Source organism: Oncorhynchus clarkii, chromosome 33 (assembly GCF_045791955.1).
Source record: "Oncorhynchus clarkii lewisi isolate Uvic-CL-2024 chromosome 33, UVic_Ocla_1.0, whole genome shotgun sequence".
NCBI lineage: Eukaryota > Metazoa > Chordata > Actinopteri > Salmoniformes > Salmonidae > Oncorhynchus > Oncorhynchus clarkii.
In genome coordinates, this window is record NC_092179.1 from 26988960 (window position 1) to 27007919 (window position 18960).

At 45.4% G+C, this 18960-nt stretch overlaps 1 protein-coding gene across 2 annotated transcripts in view; it reads right to left on the bottom strand.

Moving 5' to 3' along the window:
* Positions 1-18960, bottom strand: part of LOC139392697 (oxysterol-binding protein-related protein 8-like) — a 149382-nt gene that overhangs the window by 24883 nt on the left and 105539 nt on the right. For both annotated transcript variants that reach the window (XM_071140870.1, XM_071140869.1), the window contains 4 exons: positions 9625-9695; positions 3035-3115; positions 2142-2243; positions 1667-1870 (listed from right to left, as the gene is read on the bottom strand). In XM_071140870.1, coding sequence (XP_070996971.1) covers positions 1667-1870; positions 2142-2243; positions 3035-3115; positions 9625-9695 — 458 coding nt within the window. The remainder of the gene's footprint in view (positions 1-1666; positions 1871-2141; positions 2244-3034; positions 3116-9624; positions 9696-18960) is intronic.

Below are 18960 nucleotides of genomic sequence, written 5' to 3' on the forward strand. Positions count from 1 at the left end.
AATTTAGTGGATGATCCCTGGTCGAGGGGGTATCGTTACACTGTCACTACTACCCTCACTACATATTTACATGGTAGATGAAACAGTGCTGTCACTCTAACTGAGATTTACACTGTGACAATTTCACACAGAGAGGAACCTAATGTGATGAAGCAGGCAAAACATGCAGCGATTATTATTTGAAATGTGAAGAACCTTCAGCTAGACTATTTAAATGTTAATTGTGTGCATCATTATGTTCACATTCTTATTGACATGGGAGGAAAAGGGGGTATTTAATTGACACGAAAGAAGCAGAACTTTGACCTGGATGTGAAGGATGGAGCGCGTCTGGCTAATCAAAAGGTTTAATCTTGTGGTAATTGAATAGTCTTGAGCACCAGTCTCTTTAGCTAACATTGGACTCCTTGTCATTGGCAAAGACAATGGCCTTTCGGCAATCTCAACGTTCAATATGCGCTGGATTTACAGCAGAGGTGCTCATAGACGGGTTAGTTGACAACGTCACGAAAACAATGTGCACGCTTCAATGGGGCAGAAGTCTGTGAGATGTTGAGATTCTGGAAGGCCAAATAGCGAGCTACAATGACAAGAAGCTACCATGTGGGGAATTGTAACTGGCTCGTTTCAGCTTATTTCTTGATACCATATCTTGTTTTGAGGTGTTTTGACTGATTTCATGGCAATGCTAATAGGGCACAAATGTGCTATCTAGCTAAACAACAACTTTAACAATATATATGAGAGACAAGTGCTCGTTATGCAAATGTATTTGTTCTCAATAAACACTGGAGCTGAACTATAGTTAACATGTGGTCAACAATCTAATCCAACCCGTCTGTTTGTCCCATAGTTGTGCAGGCGACCCTTTTGTTTCTAAACAACCAACCCCTTTATTGGTGGTTGGAAATAACATGAACATTTTCCATGAAAACATGTAGAGCCTCGAAAAACGAATATGAATTTAGAACAAAGTCAAAAACAAACATTAAGCTGTTAGCTAGACAAGTTGTTGTACTAAGAAGTTTTGTGGTTGGAATTGCAGTATGTATTTAGTTGGAGAATTTAGATGTGAGCCAGCAACTTTTGAAAGACTGGTTTTGTTTGGACAAACAAAACACGGTTGCTTAGCAACAGGATACAAACAGGATACAAACTCGGCAACAGGATACAAACTCGGGTAGCTGTAAAAAGGATGGAATCAGGATCAAGAGAAAATGATTGAATGTTCACAAGTGAAGATGGCAGAAAGGCCATGGAGTAGGGAGTGGATTAGCTAAAGAGAGCGGTACTCAGGTTAGTCAGTTAATGTCTGAACAAAAATGTACTTAGGCAGTATTATACCAGAGTATTATACCAGTGTGCAGACAGATTTCTGTTTTTGTTCTACATTATCCTGTCTGATCCAGCATTTGGGACAAGGGGCTTTTACAGATGTGCACATACCACTCCATTAGATGAAATCATGTCTCCTTTACCTAAAGGCCATTGTGCAGGTCTACTAGAAACTCTATCGCTCTCCATCTTATCATCATTATTATCTGAAGTTGTGGAAGCCATCGCCCAACAGATCACCTTGAATTAGTTGCTGTTGTTTTTAAAAGAGACTTTGAGACGCTGTTCTAATGAAAAGCTCTATATAAAATAAATGTACTATTTTTATTACCTTGACTGCCCAGATGGACTGCTCCAGCGGGTGGAAGAGTTTGAAACAGAAGCCGTCCTTCTTTGAGGGTCTCTCGATGAGCTCGCAGGCGTTGAGCAGCACCGTGCCCACCCACTGGCCGTTCTTATGGGTCTTGTAGATGAGAAGAACCCCCGGCTTCAGCACACACCACAGCTTGGTCCAGCTCTTCAGAGTACCCCGGATCTGAGGAGCAGACACGTGGCCAAACACAGACACTCAGACATAAAATACACCAAATATCACCATGTCAAATAAACTATGTTAAAATATATATTTATTTTGTTGGAAACTTCTATCAACAAGGGCACTTGTGAAAATTCTGGAGAAACTTCAATAGATTATAGCAGATTCTTATGGCTTTATAGTTTGTTGCATGTAAAGTAATATTCAAGTAATTGCAGCACATGGCCCACGTTGTGTACAGTCCAGAAACAAGAAGCAGGGCAAGTCGAACCTTGAGCCAGTCAGCCATGACAATAACAGAGGGGTCTGTGATGGTGCTGAGGAGCTCCTTGGTGGCTCTCTTCTTCTCCTCACGGTAGTTCTTCTTCTGTACCTGCAGGGGCCACACACAAACATCACGCTACAGTGTTTCCCCTAGCTGTACCTGGAGGGGCCACACACAAACATCACGCTACAGTGTTTCCCCTAGCTGTACCTGCAGGGGCCACACACAAACATCACGGTACAGTGTTTCCCCTAGCTGTACCTGCAGGGGCCACACACAAATATCACACTACAGTGTTTCCCCTAGCTGTACCTGCAGGGGCCACACACAAACATCACGCTACACAGTGTTTCCCCTAGCTGTACCTGCAGGGGCCACACATAAACATCACGCTACAGTATTTCCCCTAGCTGTACCTGCAGGGGCCACACATAAACATCACGCTACAGTATTTCCCCTAGCTGTACCTGCAGGGGCCACACATAAAGATCACGCTACAGTGTTTCTCCTAGCTGTACCTGCAGGGGCCACACACAAACATCACGCTACACAGTGTTTCCCCAAGCTGTACCTGCAGGGGCCACACATAAACATCACGCTACAGTGTTTCCCCTAGCTGTACCTGCAGGGGCCACACACAAACATCACGCTACACAGTGTTTCCCCTAGCTGTACCTGCAGGGGCCACGCATAAACATCACGCTACAGTATTTCCCCTAGCTGTACCTGCAGGGGCCACACATAAACATCATGCTACAGTGTTTCCCCTAATGTCTAGAGTCCTGTCCAGGGGTTGTACTTCTACATCAAGCTGCCTCACGCAACAGAAACAGGGCCGTTCTGACAAGCTACTTACTATAAGATCATCCTTAGGCTGGTCTCTGCTGTAAGTCTCTTACCTTGAGCGACTCCTTCTTGGTGAGCTTGTTACCGGACGACGAGACATCCTTGTCAGAGCCATTGTAGAGCTTGGACTCTGACTGTAGAGACATGGAGGAGGAAGTGAGCGTATAGTCAGCTGGGAATGGCTCACTAGTACCCTTCTAACCTGAGACAAACAGTTTCCATCTGGTGACACTAGGACAGACGTCTTACTGTATTACTGGATGTGATAAGCATGTGGGGAGCTGTCTGGCCCAAACTGGGGAGCTGTCTGGCCCAAACTGGGGATCTGTCTGGCCCAAACTGGGGAGCTGTCTGGCCCAAACTGAGGTGGGTGGATGCTACACATTGGCGGTTGGATGAGGTGAGTTACCCCTCTTACTATGTAAAGCACTTTGAGTCCCTGAGAAATCATTATTCCCATCCAATAGACTGCTGTATTAGAGTTGTCTGGGCGCCACTCAAACTTCAGCACCAGTCTGATTGATTTACCCAATCATACTAGGTACACACACACACTCATCTGGTGTCTGGAGGCACCCTTGGCGTTTTTGGCTTCTGAGGTGAATGTCAAAGGAGCCTTGAGAGTATCCTGACACCTGGAAGACAACAACAGGCCTCCGATACCACCATGATAACAGCCCCCAATGGAAGTCCTGCAATAGTAATAGCAGCCTCAGTTGAGGCTACGACGAACAACGCTGTGGGCCTTACCTTATGCCCTGCTCAGCCTGTCAAGCCCTTTGTTTAGTCCTGCGCTAGCTTGGCTAACGCTAACCAAGGAGCTGGATTCTACACAGGCATGACTCTTAGCTGAAGCCAGGGCCTAATAGAGTTCCATTAGCAGAGAGTAGACAGAGAGAGCAGGGGGAGAGCTTCATGAGGCAGGGCCACTTAACGGCTCAGAAAAAACCTGGTAGGTAGAGGAGAGGGGGGGGGGGGGGGGGGGGGAGCAGAGGACTGGAGTAAAGAGGAGAGAGCAGAGGACTGGAGTAAAGAGGAGAGGACTAGGGTAAAGAGGAGAGGAGAAGACTGGGGTAAAGAAGAGAGGAGAGGACTGGAGTAAAGAGGAGAGGACTGGAGTAAAGAGGAGAGGACTGGAGTAAAGAGAAGAGGACTGGAGTAAAGAGAAGAGGACTGGAGTAAAGAGCAGAGGACTGGAGTAAAGAGAAGAGGACTGGAGTAAAGAGAAGAGGACTGGAGTAAATAGGAGAGAGCAGAGGACTGGAGTAAAGAGGAGAGGAGAAGACTGGAGTAAAGAGGAGAGGACTGGAGCAAAGAGGAGAGAGCAGAGGACTGGAGTAAAGAAGAGAGGACTGGAGTAAAGAGGAGAGGACTGGAGTAAAGAGGGGAGAGCAGAGGACTGGAGTAAAGAGGAGAGGACTAGGGTAAAGAGGAGAGGAGAAGACTGGGGTAAAGAGGAGAGGACTATGGTAAAGAGGAGAGGAGAAGCCTGGGGAAAAGAGGAGAGGACTAGGGTAAAGAGGAGAGGAGAAGACTGGGGTAAAGAGGAGAGGACTAGGGTAAAGAGGAGAGGAGAAGCCTGGGGTAAAGAAGAGAGGAGAGGACTGGAGTAAAGAGGAGAGGACTGGAGTAAAGAGGAGAGGACTGGAGTAAAGAGCAGAGGACTGGAGTAAAGAGGAGAGGACTGGAGTAAAGAGGAGAGGACTGGAGTAAAGAGGACTGGAGTAAAGAGCAGAGGACTGGAGTAAAGAGGAGAGGCCTAGGGTAAAGAGGAGAGAAGAAGCCTGGGGTAAAGAAGAGAGGAGAGGATTGGAGTAAAGAGGAGAGGACTGGAGTAAAGAGGAGAGGACTGGAGTAAAGAGGAGAGGACTGGAGTAAAGAGGAGAGGACTGGAGTAAAGAGGAGAGGACTGGAGTAAAGAGGAGAGGACTGGAGTAAAGAGCAGAGGACTGGAGTAAAGAGGAGAGGACTGGAGTAAAGAGGAGAGAGCAGAGGACTGGAGTAAAGAGCAGAGGACTGGAGTAAAGAGCAGATGACTGGAGTAAAGAGCAGAGGACTGGAGTAAAGAGGAGAGGACTGGAGTAAAGAGGAGAGGACTAGAGTAAAGAGCAGAGGACTGGAGTAAAGAGGAGAGGACTGGAGTAAAGAGCAGAGGACTGGAGTAAAGAGGAGAGGACTAGAGTAAGGAGCAAAGGACTGGAGTAAAGAGGAGAGGACTAGAGTAAAGAGAAGAGGACTGGAGTAAAGAGTGGAGGACTGGAGTAAAGAGGAGAGGACTGGAGTAAAGAGGAGAGGACTGGAGTAAAGAGCAGAGGACTGGAGTAAAGAGGAGAGGAGAAGCCTGGGGTAAAGAAGAGAGGAGAGGACTGGAGTAAAGAGCAGAGGACTGGAGTAAAGAGGAGAGGACTGGAGTAAAGAGGAGAGGACTGGAGTAAAGAGGACTGGAGTAAAGAGCAGAGGACTGGAGTAAAGAGGAGAGGACTGGAGTAAAGAGCAGAGGACTGGAGTAAAGAGCAGAGGACTGGAGTAAAGAGGAGAGGACTAGGGTAAAGAGGAGAAGAGAGTACTGGAGTAAAGAGGAGAGGACTGGAGTAAAGAGGAGAGGACTGGAGTAAAGAGGAGAGGACTGGAGTAAAGAGGAGAGGACTGGAGTAAAGAGGAGAGGACTGGAGTAAAGAGCAGAGAGCAGAGGACTGGAGTAAAGAGCAGAGGACTGGAGTAAAGAGCAGAGGACTGGAGTAAAGAGGAGAGAGCAGAGGACTGGAGTAAAGAGCAGAGGACTGGAGTAAAGAGCAGAGGACTGGAGTAAAGAGGAGAGGACTGGAGTAAAGAGCAGAGGACTGGAGTAAAGAGCAGAGGACTGGAGTAAAGAGGAGAGGACTAGGGTAAAGAGGAGAGGAGAAGCCTGGGGTAAAGAAAAGAGGAGAGTACTGGAGTAAAGAGGAGAGGGCTGGAGTAAAGAGGAGAGGACTGGAGTAAAGAGGAGAGGACTGGAGTAAAGAGGAGAGGACTGGAGTAAAGAGCAGAGGACTGGAGTAAAGAGGAGAGGACTGGAGTAAAGAGCAGAGGACTGGAGTAAAGAGGAGAGGACTGGAGTAAAGAGCCGAGGACTGGAGTAAAGAGGAGAGGACTGGAGTAAAGAGGAGAGGACTGGAGTAAAGAGGAGAGGACTGGAGTAAAGAGGAGAGGACTGGAGTAAAGAGCAGAGGACTGGAGTAAAGAGGAGAGGACTGGAGTAAAGAGCAGAGGACTGGAGTAAAGAGGAGAGGACTGGAGTAAAGAGGAGAGGACTGGAGTAAAGAGCAGAGGACTGGAGTAAAGAGCAGAGGACTGGAGTAAAGAGGAGAGGACTAGGGTAAAGAGGAGAAGAGAGTACTGGAGTAAAGAGGAGAGGACTGGAGTAAAGAGGAGAGGACTGGAGTAAAGAGGAGAGGACTGGAGTAAAGAGGAGAGGACTGGAGTAAAGAGGAGAGGACTGGAGTAAAGAGCAGAGAGCAGAGGACTGGAGTAAAGAGCAGAGGACTGGAGTAAAGAGCAGAGGACTGGAGTAAAGAGGAGAGGACTGGAGTAAAGAGGAGAGAGCAGAGGACTGGAGTAAAGAGCAGAGGACTGGAGTAAAGAGCAGAGGACTGGAGTAAAGAGGAGAGGACTGGAGTAAAGAGCAGAGGACTGGAGTAAAGAGCAGAGGACTGGAGTAAAGAGGAGAGGACTAGGGTAAAGAGGAGAGGAGAAGCCTGGGGTAAAGAAAAGAGGAGAGTACTGGAGTAAAGAGGAGAGGGCTGGAGTAAAGAGCAGAGGACTGGAGTAAAGAGCAGAGGACTGGAGTAAAGAGGAGAGGACTAGGGTAAAGAGGAGAGGAGAAGCCTGGGGTAAAGAAAAGAGGAGAGTACTGGAGTAAAGAGGAGAGGGCTGGAGTAAAGAGGAGAGGACTGGAGTAAAGAGGAGAGGACTGGAGTAAAGAGCAGAGGACTGGAGTAAAGAGGAGAGGACTGGAGTAAAGAGCAGAGGACTGGAGTAAAGAGGAGAGGACTGGAGTAAAGAGCAGAGGACTGGAGTAAAGAGCCGAGGACTGGAGTAAAGAGGAGAGGACTGGAGTAAAGAGGAGAGGACTGGAGTAAAGAGGAGAGGACTGGAGTAAAGAGGAGAGGACTGGAGTAAAGAGCAGAGGACTGGAGTAAAGAGGAGAGGACTGGAGTAAAGAGCAGAGGACTGGAGTAAAGAGGAGAGGACTGGAGTAAAGAGGAGAGGACTGGAGTAAAGAGCAGAGGACTGGAGTAAAGAGCAGAGGACTGGAGTAAAGAGCAGAGGACTGGAGTAAAGAGCAGAGGACTGGAGAAAAATAGGAGAGGTCTAGAGTAAAGAGCAGAGGACTGGAGTAAAGAGGAGAGGACTGGAGTAAAGAGGAGAGGACTGGAGTAAAGAGCAGAGAGCAGAGGACTGGAGTAAAGAGCAGAGGACTGGAGTAAAGAGCAGAGGACTGGAGTAAAGAGGAGAGAGCAGAGGACTGGAGTAAAGAGCAGAGGACTGGAGTAAAGAGCAGAGGACTGGAGTAAAGAGGAGAGGACTGGAGTAAAGAGCAGAGGACTGGAGTAAAGAGCAGAGGACTGGAGTAAAGAGGAGAGGACTAGGGTAAAGAGGAGAGGAGAAGCCTGGGGTAAAGAAAAGAGGAGAGTACTGGAGTAAAGAGGAGAGGGCTGGAGTAAAGAGCAGAGGACTGGAGTAAAGAGCAGAGGACTGGAGTAAAGAGGAGAGGACTAGGGTAAAGAGGAGAGGAGAAGCCTGGGGTAAAGAAAAGAGGAGAGTACTGGAGTAAAGAGGAGAGGGCTGGAGTAAAGAGGAGAGGACTGGAGTAAAGAGGAGAGGACTGGAGTAAAGAGCAGAGGACTGGAGTAAAGAGGAGAGGACTGGAGTAAAGAGCAGAGGACTGGAGTAAAGAGGAGAGGACTGGAGTAAAGAGCAGAGGACTGGAGTAAAGAGCCGAGGACTGGAGTAAAGAGGAGAGGACTGGAGTAAAGAGGAGAGGACTGGAGTAAAGAGGAGAGGACTGGAGTAAAGAGGGAGAGGACTGGAGTAAAGAGCAGAGGACTGGAGTAAAGAGGAGAGGACTGGAGTAAAGAGCAGAGGACTGGAGTAAAGAGGAGAGGACTGGAGTAAAGAGGAGAGGACTGGAGTAAAGAGCAGAGGACTGGAGTAAAGAGCAGAGGACTGGAGTAAAGAGCAGAGGACTGGAGTAAAGAGCAGAGGACTGGAGAAAAATAGGAGAGGTCTAGAGTAAAGAGCAGAGGACTGGAGTAAAGAGGAGAGGACTGGAGTAAAGAGGAGAGGACTGGAGTAAAGAGGAGAGGACTAGAGTAAAGAGCAGAGGACTGGAGTAAAGAGCAGAGGACTGGAGTAAAGAGCAGAGGACTGGAGTAAAGAGGAGAGGACTGGAGTAAAGAGGAGAGGACTAGAGTAAAGAGGAGAGGACTAGAGTAAAGAGGAGAGGACTGGAGTAAAGAGGAGAGGACTGGAGTAAAGAGCAGAGGACTGGAGTAAAGAGGAGAGGACTGGAGTAAAGAGGAGAGGACTGGAGTAAAGAGCAGAGGACTGGAGTAAAGAGCAGAGGACTGGAGTAAAGAGCAGAGGACTGGAGTAAAGAGCAGAGGACTGGAGTAAAGAGGAGAGGACTGGAGTAAAGAGGAGAGGACTGGAGTAAAGAGCAGAGGACTGGAGTAAAGAGCAGAGGACTGGAGTAAAGAGGAGAGGACTGGAGTAAAGAGGAGGACTGGAGTAAAGAGGAGAGGACTGGAGTAAAGAGGAGAGGACTGGAGTAAAGAGGAGAGGACTGGAGTAAAGAGAAGAGGACTGGAGTAAAGAGGAGAGGACTGGAGTAAAGAGGAGAGGACTGGAGTAAAGAGCAGAGGACTGGAGTAAAGAGGAGAGGACTGGAGTAAAGAGGAGAGGACTGGAGTAAAGAGGAGAGGACTGGGATTTATGTATATATTTATGCTGTCACTGTTTTATTATTGGAAAAACAGAACAGCCGCTGCCTATAGAACAAATATACCGCTGTAGCGTGGGTTCAAATCCAGCCCACTGCTATTTCAGCACACTCTCCTCTCTCTCTCTCCTATTCAACGGAACCACCAACCAGGATTTCTATAAAACCTTGGATGTTTGGGAAAGTAACCAGAATTTTGCAACCCTAGGCCTTAGTTTCATTGGAAGTTGAACAGTGGGTTCTGTTGAGGAAGGCCTGGAATGGTTGGGTTTCTGTTTTTGATGATGGTTTGATGTACATGTGATTAATTATGAATGAAGCTCACAGCCGTGGCGAGGTTGACATTGTTGGCTTGTTCTTTTACAGTAACTCTCTTAATCTCTGGTCTCATTAGGACTATGTCTTACATACTGAAATGGGTTTCATCAGCACCCTCCCTTCCTCCTTTCCTCTCCTCTCCTACTTGCTCATAAAGAGTTGATGGTAAAGCATGATGCTTTAATGGTTGGGGACTTTGGCCAAAGAAATAAAGTTGATTTCAAAGGTTTCTGCTTCAGAGTGAGTGTATGGGTATGTTTTCTGTTCTTGTACATCCTGTAAAGAGAGAAAGGAGAGGAGAGCTGTGAGAGGAGAGGAAGTCTGGGGTGTATTTTTGGACCGTACCTTGCTCTTGGATATGGAGTGAGACGAGTCCTCTTTCGGAGGAAGGGAATCTTCTTTCCCCCGGTCGAAACCTGAAAAGAGAGAAACCAATCAGCCCAAATGCCCTCCATGTATCCCTGAGGCACTGAAATGGTGTAGGGTGAAGTTGCCCCTAGACGCTGATCTTGGGTCAGTTTTGCATTTTCCCCACTAATGGTTAAGGTTCGGATTGGTGAAGGGGAAACTGATCCTAGATCTGTACCTAAGGGAAAACTTTACCCCAGAGCCACCTAACACCGTCCGTCAGCAAGGTCAGACTAAATGGAGAGTCCCTTCCAGCAAGCCAACCACAGCTGAGCTCCTCCTTTAAATCCCAGTGGCTGTTGTGAGAGAACAGCAGCAGTCCCCTGTGTACAGGCCCTGCTCTTTACCAAAAGGCTCCAGTCCCTCTGAATATTTAATGACCAGTGCCTCCATCCTCACAGCCCATTTTGTAATGAGCGCAGAGTCAGGAAGGACAGACACAGAGGCACACAGTTATAGACTGATAATATCATTTGGATTAGTGATGTGGGACAAAATGTATAGTTACATATCACAATATTATTTTGGATGATACATCAACATTTGACTCAAAGTAGCACTACTACTTTGAAAAGTATAATTTTTTCATCATATAGCTTGTTCTCCATCTTCTTTTGAAATAGTGAGCCAACATGCCAACATGTTTTCAGTACTTTCATTTCCCTGACCAATCGAAACATTGTAGAATAATAGTGAAGACATCAAAACTGAATGAACACATATGGAATCATGTGGTAACCAAAAAATGGTTAAACAAATCAAAATATATTTTATTTTTGAGATTCTTCAAATAGCCACACTCTTGGCATTCTCTCAACCAGCTTCACCTGGAATGCTTTTCCAACAGTCTTGAAGAAATTCCCACATATGTTGAGCACTAATCCGACTAATCCCAAACCATCTCAATTTGGTTGAGGTCGGGGGATTGTGGAGTCCAGGTCATCTGATACAGCCCTCCATCACTCTCCTTCTTGGTAAAATAGCCCTTAACCAGCCTGAAGGTGTGTTGAGTCATTGTCCTGTTGAAAAACAAATGATAGTCCCACTATGCGCAAACCAGATGGGATGGCGTATCCCCACACCATAACACCTCCTCCTTAATGCTTTACGTTGGGAAATTCACGTGCAGAGATCATCCATTCATCCACACTGAATCTCACAAAGACACGGCGGTTGGAAGCAAAAAGCTCCAATTTGGACTCATCAGCCCAAAGGACAGATTTCCACCGGTCTAATGTCCATCGCTAGTGTTTCTTGGCCCAAGCAAGTCTCTTCTTATTATTGGTGTCCTTTAGTAGTGATTTCTTTGCAGCAATTCGATCATGAATGCCTGATTCACACAGTCTCCTCTGAACAGTTGATATTGAGATGTGTCTGTTACATTTATTTGGGGTGCAATTTCTTAGGCTGGTAACTCTAATGAACTTATCCTCTGCAGCAGAGGTAACTCTGTGTCGATCATTCCTATGGCAATTATCATGAGAGCCAGTTTCATCATAGCGCTTGATGGTTTTTGAGACTGCACTTGAAGAAACTGACAAAGTTTTTGAAATTTCCCGTATTAACTGACCTTCATATCTTAAAGTAATGCTGGACTATCATTTCTCTTCGCTTATTTGAGCTGTTCTTGCCATAATATGGACTTGGTCTTATAGCAAATAGGGCTATCTTCTGTAACCCCCCTACCTTGTCACAACTGATTGGCTCAAACGCATTAAAAAGGAAATACATTACACAAATTATATTTCAAGAAGACACACCTGTTAATTGAAATGCATTCCAGGTGATTACCTCATGAAGCTGGTTGAGAGAATGCCTAGCGTATGCAAAGCTGTCATCAAGGCAAAGGGTGGCTACTTTGAAGAATCTCAAACAAATCAAAATAAATAAAGACATACAAAAGAATGGAGCTACATACAGGAAGTACCAGATCAATGTGGAGTTATATACAGGAAGTACCAGTACCAGATCAATGAGGAGTTATATACAGGGAGTACCAGTACCAGATCAATGTGGAGTTATATACAGGGAGTACCAGTACCAGATCAATGTGGAGTTATATACAGGGAGTACCAGTACCAGATCAATGTGGAGTTACAGTGCCTTGCGAAAGTATTCGGCCCCCTTGAACTTTGCGACCTTTTGCCACATTTCAGGCTTCAAACATAAACATATAAAACTGTATTTTTTTTGTGAAGAATCAACAACAAGTGGGACACAATCATGAAGTGGAACGACATTTATTGGATATTTCAAACTTTTTTAACAAATCAAAAACTGAAAAATTGGGCGTGCAAAATTATTCAGCCCCTTTACTTCAGTGCAGCAAACTCTCTCCAGAAGTTCAGTGAGGATCTCTGAATGATCCAATGTTGACCTAAATGACTAATGATGATAAATACAATCCGCCTGTGTGTAATCAAGTCTCTGTATAAATGCACCTGCACTGTGATAGTCTCAGAGGTCCGTTAAAAGCGCAGAGAGCATCATGAAGAACAAGGAACACACCAGGCAGGTCCGAGATACTGTTGTGAAGAAGTTTAAAGCCGGATTTGGATACAAAAATATTTCCCAAGCTTTAAACATCCCAAGGAGCACTGTGCAAGCGATAATATTGAAATGGAAGGAGTATCAGACCACTGCAAATCTACCAAGACCTGGCCGTCCCTCTAAACTTTCAGCTCATTTAAGGAGAAGACTGATCAGAGATGCAGCCAAGAGGCCCATGATCACTCTGGATGAACTGCAGAGATCTACAGCTGAGGTGGGAGACTCTGTCCATAGGACAACAATCAGCCGTATATTGCACAAATCTGGCCTTTATGGAAGAGTGGCAAGAAGAAAGCCATTTCTTAAAGATATCCATAAAAAGTGTAGTTTAAAGTTTGCCACAAGCCACCTGGGAGACACACCAAACATGTGGAAGAAGGTGCTCTGGTCAGATGAAAACAAAATTGAACTTTTTGGCAACAATGCAAAACGTTATGTTTGGCGTAAAAGCAACACAGCTGAACACACCATCCCCACTGTCAAACATGGTGGTGGCAGCATCATGGTTTGGGCCTGCTTTTCTTCAGCAGGGACAGGGAAGATGGTTAAAATTGATGGGAAGATGGATGGAGCCAAATACAGGACCATTCTGGAAGAAAACCTGATGGAGTCTGCAAAAGACCTGAGACTGGGACGGAGATTTGTCTTCCAACAAGACAATGATCCAAAACATAAAGCAAAATCTACAATGGAATGGTTCAAAAATAAACATATCCAGGTGTTAGAATGGCCAAGTCAAAGTCCAGACCTGAATCCAATTGAGAATCTGTGGAAAGAACTGAAAACTGCTGTTCACAAATGCTTTCCATCCAACCTCACTGAGTTCGAGCTGTTTTGCAAGGAGGAATGGGAAAAAATTTCAGTCTCTCGATGTGCAAAACTGATAGAGACATACCCCAAGCGACTTACAGCTGTAATCGCAGCAAAAGGTGGCGCTACAAAGTATTAACTTAAGGGGGCTGAATAATTTTGCACGCCCAATTTTTCAGTTTTTGATTTGTTAAAAAAGTTTGAAATATCCAATAAATGTCATTCCACTTCATGATTGTGTCCCACTTGTTGTTGATTCTTCACAAAAAAATACAGTTTTATATCTTTATGTTTGAAGCCTGAAATGTGGCAAAAGGTTGCAAAGTTCAAGGGGGCCGAATACTTTCGCAAGGCACTGTATATACAGGGAGTAACAGATCAATGTGGAGTTATATACAGGAAGTACCAGTACTAGATCAATGTGGAGTTATATACAGGGAGTAACAGTACCAGATCAATGTGGAGCTATATACAGGGAGTACCAGATCAATGTGGAGTTATATACAGGAAGTACCAGTACCAGATCAATGTGGAGTTATATACAGGGAGTACCAGTACCAGATCAATGTGGAGCTATATACAGGGAGTACCAGTACCAAATCAATGTGGAGCTATATACAGGGAGTACCAGTACCAGATCAATGTGGAGTTATATACAGGAAGTACCAGTACCAGATCAATGTGGAGTTATATACAGGGAGTATCAGATCAATGTGGAGTTATATACAGGAAGTACCAGTACCAGATCAATGTGGAGTTATATACAGGGAGTACCAGTACCAGATCAATGTGGAGCTACACACAGGGAGTACCAGTACCAGATCAATGTGGAGCTATATACAGGGAGTACCAGTACCAGATCAATGTGGAGCTATATACAGGAAGTACCAGTACCAGATCAATGTGGAGCTATATACAGGGAGTACCAGTACCAGATCAATGTGGAGCTATATACAGGGAGTACCAGCACCAGATCAATGTGGAGCTATATACAGGGAGAACCAGTACCAGATCAATGTGGAGCTATATACAGGGAGTACCAGTACCGATCAATGTGGAGCTATATACAGGGAGTACCAGTACCAGATCAATGTGGAGCTATTTACAGGGAGTACCAGCACCAGATCAATGTGGAGCTATATACAGGGAGTACCAGTACCAGATCAATGTGGAGCTATATACAGGGAGTACCAGTACCATATCAATGTGGAGCTATATACAGGGAGTACCAGTACCAGATCAATGTGCAGATGTAGGAGATATTTGGTATAGTGATAACATTGCATCGTGAGGTCAGTTCCCAGCCCTAGTTTGGTTTTATGAGTCAGATAGTCAGGCTAAGTCCCAAATCACACCCTATTCCCTACACACTATATACAGGGTACCAGATTTTAGGATGCAGATGGTACACACAGCGACATGACGCCCACAGGAGACAGGCTTCACCAAGTCCACAAGATACATTGGCATTTGGAAAGTTACGGTACTTTCAGAGATGACATGGGATTTCTCTGTCAAGGGGCTAAACACCTGGCCCTGATAATAGAACCTTATAGCCCACTAATTCTAATCCAGGTTCCCACTAATGCTCCCACTGAGATGAAAGTAGGGGAAGTTCAACTGTGTTCACCACATGTGTGAGTTCAATCACCTGCATGTTGCACAGCAAGGGAGCTTGTGAATAATTCATTAGGACTGCGTCCCAAATTCTCTTTAGGGCCCATATGACTCTGGTAAAATGCAGTGCACTATATAGGGAGTAGGGATGCATCCTAGATCTCAGCAGTCTGAAAAGCAGATCAGTATGACAGCTGTCTTAAAGTGTTGTTTCTGATTCACTGGTGTGAGATTGACAACATCTGATAGAAAATGAGCTGTGATTGACACAGCCCCCTGGTGCCAACCACACACACACACACACACACACACACACACACACACACACACACACACACACACACACACACACACACACACACACACACACACACACACACACACACACACACACACAGAGAGAGAGAGAGAAATAGGACCTTGTCTGTGCCAAAGCAGATTGCCAGAACACTAACAGGAGGAACATTGCCACTGAGTCAGAGAGGACGTTCTCAATCTGCTGTACTCACTGCAGCCATTATGAGACGACTATGGAGAGATATCCAAGGTTAAGCTGCTCAAACAACCAGCCTGGATCCAAACAATGCATAGATCAACGTCAACATCTGATCTGAGATCTGACATTAACAGATTCTGTCGAACTTGACAGGTCCTCTTCAGGGATTTATCGCTAAATGCCTTTCGGTTGACAAACTTCAAACTAAGGGGATTAATTAAGTAGTCAACCCGTTACTCTGTGAAAAGGTCCATTAGTGAGACATTCTAAAGCTTTTAAAGATGGACGGCAGTGGTGTAGATAATCATTCATAGCCTACTGTAGTCCCGGGCTGGAAAGCAGCAGGGTATCACAGCTACCACTCAATGCTATATATTACAATTTACGAGGAGAGATTTACTGCTCGATCTGATCTCTCCACTGCTGTATTACAAGGATAAATCAGTGTGGTAACAAGCTCCAAATCATTCGGCTGGCTCCAGCACGAAGCAGCTCTCCTGCTATAAAACAAACAGACAGGGCCTCTGTCTTTATCTGTGTCAAATTAATGCCCGCTGTAAAACACACCTTACGTCATTAACAAGTGGAGAAGGGACACGATGAGCATCAGAGGCCAATGCTCTGGTATGGATTCTACAGTTGTGGCCAAAAGTTTTGAGAATGACACAAATATTAATTTTCACAAAGTCTGCTGTCTCAGTTTGTATGATGGCAATTTGCATATACTCCAGAATGTTATGAAGAGTGATCAGATGAATTGCAATTAATTGCAAAGTCCCTCTTTATTTTATTTATTTTATTTCACCTTTATTTAACCAGGTAGGCTAGTTGAGAACAAGTTTTCATTTACAACTGCGACCTGGCCAAGATAAAGCATAACAGTGTGAACAGACAACAACACAGAGTTACACATGGAGTAAACAATAAACATGCATTTGCCATGCAAATGAACTGAATCCCCAAAAAACATTTCCACTGCATTTCAGCCCTGCCACAAAAGGACCAGCTGACATCATGTCAGTGATTCTCTCGTTAACACAGGTGTGAGTGCTGGTGAGGACAAGGCTGTAGATCACTCTGTCATGCTGATTGAGTTTGAATAACAGACTGGAAGCTTCAAAAGGAGGGTGGTGCCTGGAATCTTCTTCCTCTGTCAATCATGGTTACCTGCAAGGAAACGCGTGCCGTCATCATTGCTTTGCACAAAAAGGGCTTCACAGGCAAGGATATTGCTGCCAGTAAGATTGCACCTAAATCAACCATTTTTCGGATCATCAAGAACTTCAAGAAGAGCGGTTCAATTGTTGTGAAGAAGGCTTCAGGGCGCCCAAGAAAGTCAAGCAAGCGCCAGAAGCGTCTCCTAAAGTTGATTCAGCTGCGGGATCGGGGCACCACCAGTACAGAGCTTGCTCAGGAATGGCAGCAGGCAGGTGTGAGTGCATCTGCACGCACAGTGAGGCAAAGACTTTTGGAGGATGGACTGGTGTCAAGAAGGGCAGCAAAGAAGTCACTTCTCTCCAGGAAAAACAGCAGGGACAGACTGATTCTGCAAAAGGTACAGGGATTGGACTGCTGAGGACTGGGGTAAAGTCATTTTCTCTGATGAATCTCCTTTCCGATTGTTTGGGCATCCGGAAAAAAGCTTGTCTGGAGAAGACATCAGTCCTGTGTCATGCCAACAGTAAAGCATCCTGAGACAATTTATGTGTGGGGTTGCTTCTCAGCCAAGGGAGTGGTCTCACTCACAGCCATGAATAAAGAATGGTACCAACACATCCTCTGAGAGAAACTCCTCCCAACCATCCAGGAACAGTTTGGTGACGAACAATGCATTTTCCAGCATGATGGAGCACCTTGCCATAAGGCAAAAGTGATAACTAAGTGGCTCGGGGAACAAACCATTGATATTTTGGCTCCATGGCCAGAAAACTCCCCAGACCTTAATCCCATTGAGAACTTGTGGTCAATTCATAAGAGGCGGGTGGACAAACAAAAACCCACATATTCTGACAAACTCCAAGCATTGATTATGCAAGAATGGGCTGCCATCAGTCAGGATGTGGCCCAGACGTTAATTGACAGCATGCCAGGGCGGATTGCAGAGGTCTTGAAAAAGAAGGGTCAACACTGCAAATATTGACTCTTTGCATCAACTTCTTGTAATTATCAATAAAAGCCTTTGACACTTATGAAATGCTTGTAATTATACTTCAGTATTCCATAGTAACATCTGACAAAAATATCTAAAGACACTGAAGCAGCAAACTTTTTGGCAATTAATATTTGTGTTCTTTTGGCCACGACTGCTCTCATAACCATCAATACCATGAATATAAAATACTGAAGACGATTCACGGACTACCACTTCCATTAGACATAAGGGCATATGATATGTCTCCTGAGATCTCCTTCCACAACCACCTCAACATACGCAGCACAATCAAGAGCTACTATTGAGGGTTGTCAACAATTACAATATGTATTAGGCCTATGAAAGATTGATGGTCTCACAAGCAGAATTAAAAGCTGCTGTTGGGTTTGAAAAACAACACGTTATGTCATATATATGGACGTTTTAAACAACATGTCTCGTTTTGTGGAGATCCGAGGACAATGTCGTGGGATGAAAAGACGACAGACTGGAGAGGGGCCCTTGAGAGGCTCCTCCAGGCGCCACACATCCTCAGAACCCACTGAACAAGCTCATCTCCATGGAGACAAGGTCGATAAGTGGCCCCAAGTGCACTTAGAAGGACCCTTCCTATTTCCTATATATGGTCTAGGGCACTAGGGTTGCGTCGGGGCACACTCAGTGAGACTCTAGGGTTTGCCTCCTCCATCTTCAAAAAGGAAATTGGTTATGCAAGAACACCATCTCATTACCAAAACCCAGAGAAAGGGGAGAGAGAGAGAAAAAGAGAGATATGAGTTTAGGCTTGAAGGAGAGGCTCTTGGGTAATCAGGCTACTCAAAGCCTATTCACTGCTATCTTGCCTGCCTTATTGTGCAGACAGACAGTTCACACACACACACACACACACTAAAGGCACGGACAGACCGCTAGGATTGTCGAGCGTCCACCGGCCGACAGTAATCAGCACCTCTGAACAGAGTGCCGGTCGTAACTTGCAAACCGATTCTACATTTAGAAACGGGCAAAATTGACGTCCGTCAGTCACCAACGGCTGGTAACTACAACACAAAGCTCCGACAACAAACGAACTAACGGCAAATGAAAAGGCTGCTTTCTTACTGTGCAAACTGACAATGGGTCTGGTGAGTTCTCCTTTAGACAACAGGACAAAGAGACCATTCAAAAATTTGACATGCTGTTTAAAGTACCCTTAAACAACTTGTTTTTTATAAAAAAATTATTTAACCTTTATTTAACTAGGCAAGTTAGTTAAAGAACACATTCTTATTTACAATGACGGCCTACACCGGCCAAAGCTGGGCCAATTGTGCGCCACCCTATGGGACTCCCAATCACGGCCGGTTGTGATACAGCCTGGATTCTGTAGTGACGCTTCAAGCACTGAGATGCAGTGCCTTAGACCGCTGCGCCACTCGTAAACACAATCCCAATTCAATCCCTAGCCCCTACATCACTTTAACCCTGTTGCATATACCCATCCAATCTTTTCAGATCTATCAGGGGAAATGGGCTGGGAGCTAGGAGTTGATTTGGGATTGGGCTTATATCTAGGAGTTGATTTGGAACTGGGCCTATATCTAGGAGTTGATTTGGGACTGGGCCTATATCTAGGAGCTGATTTGGGACTGGGCCTATATCGAGTTGA